The sequence below is a fragment of the Octopus bimaculoides genome, chromosome 16 (assembly GCF_001194135.2).
Source record: "Octopus bimaculoides isolate UCB-OBI-ISO-001 chromosome 16, ASM119413v2, whole genome shotgun sequence".
In the NCBI taxonomy this organism is placed as follows: Eukaryota; Metazoa; Mollusca; class Cephalopoda; order Octopoda; family Octopodidae; genus Octopus; species Octopus bimaculoides.
Window position 1 is genome coordinate 11186153 of NC_068996.1, and position 1817 is coordinate 11187969.

The 1817-nt window shown below is 41.3% G+C and overlaps 1 protein-coding gene across 1 annotated transcript in view; it reads right to left on the reverse strand.

Annotated features, from left to right (window-relative positions):
- Positions 1 to 918, reverse strand: part of LOC106870905 (protein deadpan) — a 77322-nt gene extending 76404 nt beyond the window's left edge. The window contains exon 1 of the mRNA XM_014917137.2: positions 399 to 918. Within this exon, the coding sequence (XP_014772623.1) occupies positions 399 to 443 (45 nt within the window). The 5' untranslated portion in view covers positions 444 to 918. The remainder of the gene's footprint in view (positions 1 to 398) is intronic.
- Positions 919 to 1817: the final 899 nt, after the last annotated feature.

Consider the following 1817-nt stretch of genomic DNA (forward strand, 5'->3'; position numbering starts at 1 on the left):
GGGTTCTGATTATGGCACAGTAGCCAGCAGTTTTAGTGGGGAGGGGGTTAGTTGACACCATCGACATCCCCCCGATAATATCCAGTCCGAAAGGAATGAAAGACGTAGTTGGCTTCGGCGGGATTTGAACACAGAAGATTAAAAAAGAAATTGTATTAAAAAAAAAAAAAAAAGCCGGAAGAAAGAAATTCCGCTAATGTATGTAGGCAAGCAGGCAATTTATTAATAACATTATAGACCAACAACAAACTCTTAAAAGAAAAATAAAGAAACCCCTTTCAAATGCTTTAGTCAACAACACAAACGTTTTGAACAATACAATACAGAAAACAACAACAGGTGATCGTAACAAAACAAAATAACTAAAACTAAATAAAATAGATATCTCGTCAACTTACTTTCCGCCCTTCGCCGGTGGTAGAAGAAAGTTTTTCAGAATGCATCCTCAGTCGCAGCAGCCTTCCTTCCGGATAAAGACGAAGATTACTTGTGAACGTGTGCCTGAATCCAGCACAAGTTCTCTCACACTCCTAATTCCCCTCCCGCAGCCCTTCGCTCCTCTTTTTTTCTTTTCGTTTTCTCTCTCTGTTTCTCTCTTTCTCTTTCTCTCGTTCTTTCACTCGTTTCTCTTATCTCCCGCCCTGTTGTTCTTTTGTTTTCTTTCTTTCTTTTCTTTTTGGGTTTTCTCCTCGCGCCCTCGCTTTTCTGCTTTTTTTTTTTTAGTCTTCTTCTGTGACTTGCTTATTAGAAGAAAAAGAAAAAGTAAAAGAGAGAGAGAGAGAGAGAGAGAGAGAAAGAAAGAAAGGGGGGGGAGTGAAGAGGAAGGAAGGACAAAACAACAACAAACTTGTCTGTTCGTCGTTCAACTGACTGCCTGCCTGGCTGGTTGGCTAGCTGCCTCACTGCCTGCTCGACTGCCCGACTGTCAACGGGCGGCAAGGACCAGGGGGGGAGGGAAGGACTGCATTTAGATCAGCAGGTGGAAGGTAGGGGGAGAAGAAGAGAGAGAGAGAGACAGAGAGAGACAGACACACATATATTTATGTATCTGTCGCTCTATCTCTTTTGAAGAAAAAGATAAACAGAGAGAGAGAGTGAAAGAGAGAGTGTGAGACAGACAAATATTCAGCGGGAGGGGCAGGAGGAGGAAGGACAAAATATGGAAGGCGTGTGAATTCGGGTGGTGAATAAAAAAAGATAAAAACTACACAAGTCACACACACACACACACATACACACGTACACGCACACAGGCACACACGTACGCGCACACGCTACGCACACTCATAGACTCACTGAAACACACACGCAACACACACTCAGTCACACACGTCAACCACACTCTCATACACAATTCACGCATACCTACACATATACATACACACGTCCGCACACACGAACAGAGGACACATTCCCACACGTATCCAAATACATTAAAAAAAAAGTCTAAACAAAATAATTAATAAATAATAAAAAAAATAAGTTAAAGGAAAAGCGTGCGGTGGTGGCAGTGGCAGTGAGGTGTAGTAAGAGGTATATTTTTTATTGAACGGAATTAACATGGAAGGAAGGGAGGTGTTTGCTGGAGTTTGTATTCTTTCGGTAGGAGAGGAAAAAGAAATAATGCTGTGATTATTGTTGATGAAACACATTTAATGATCAAAGGCATTCCACCCATGGCTTTCCCATTTATTTATGGATGGAAATTGGATTGATATAGATGTCAGGAATTGTCATTCGGGTCCTTTTCTTCGAATCAATAAAAAAATTTTTTTCCCGAAAGACGGTGGTTATTTGGCTGTTGTTTCTAGGATTCT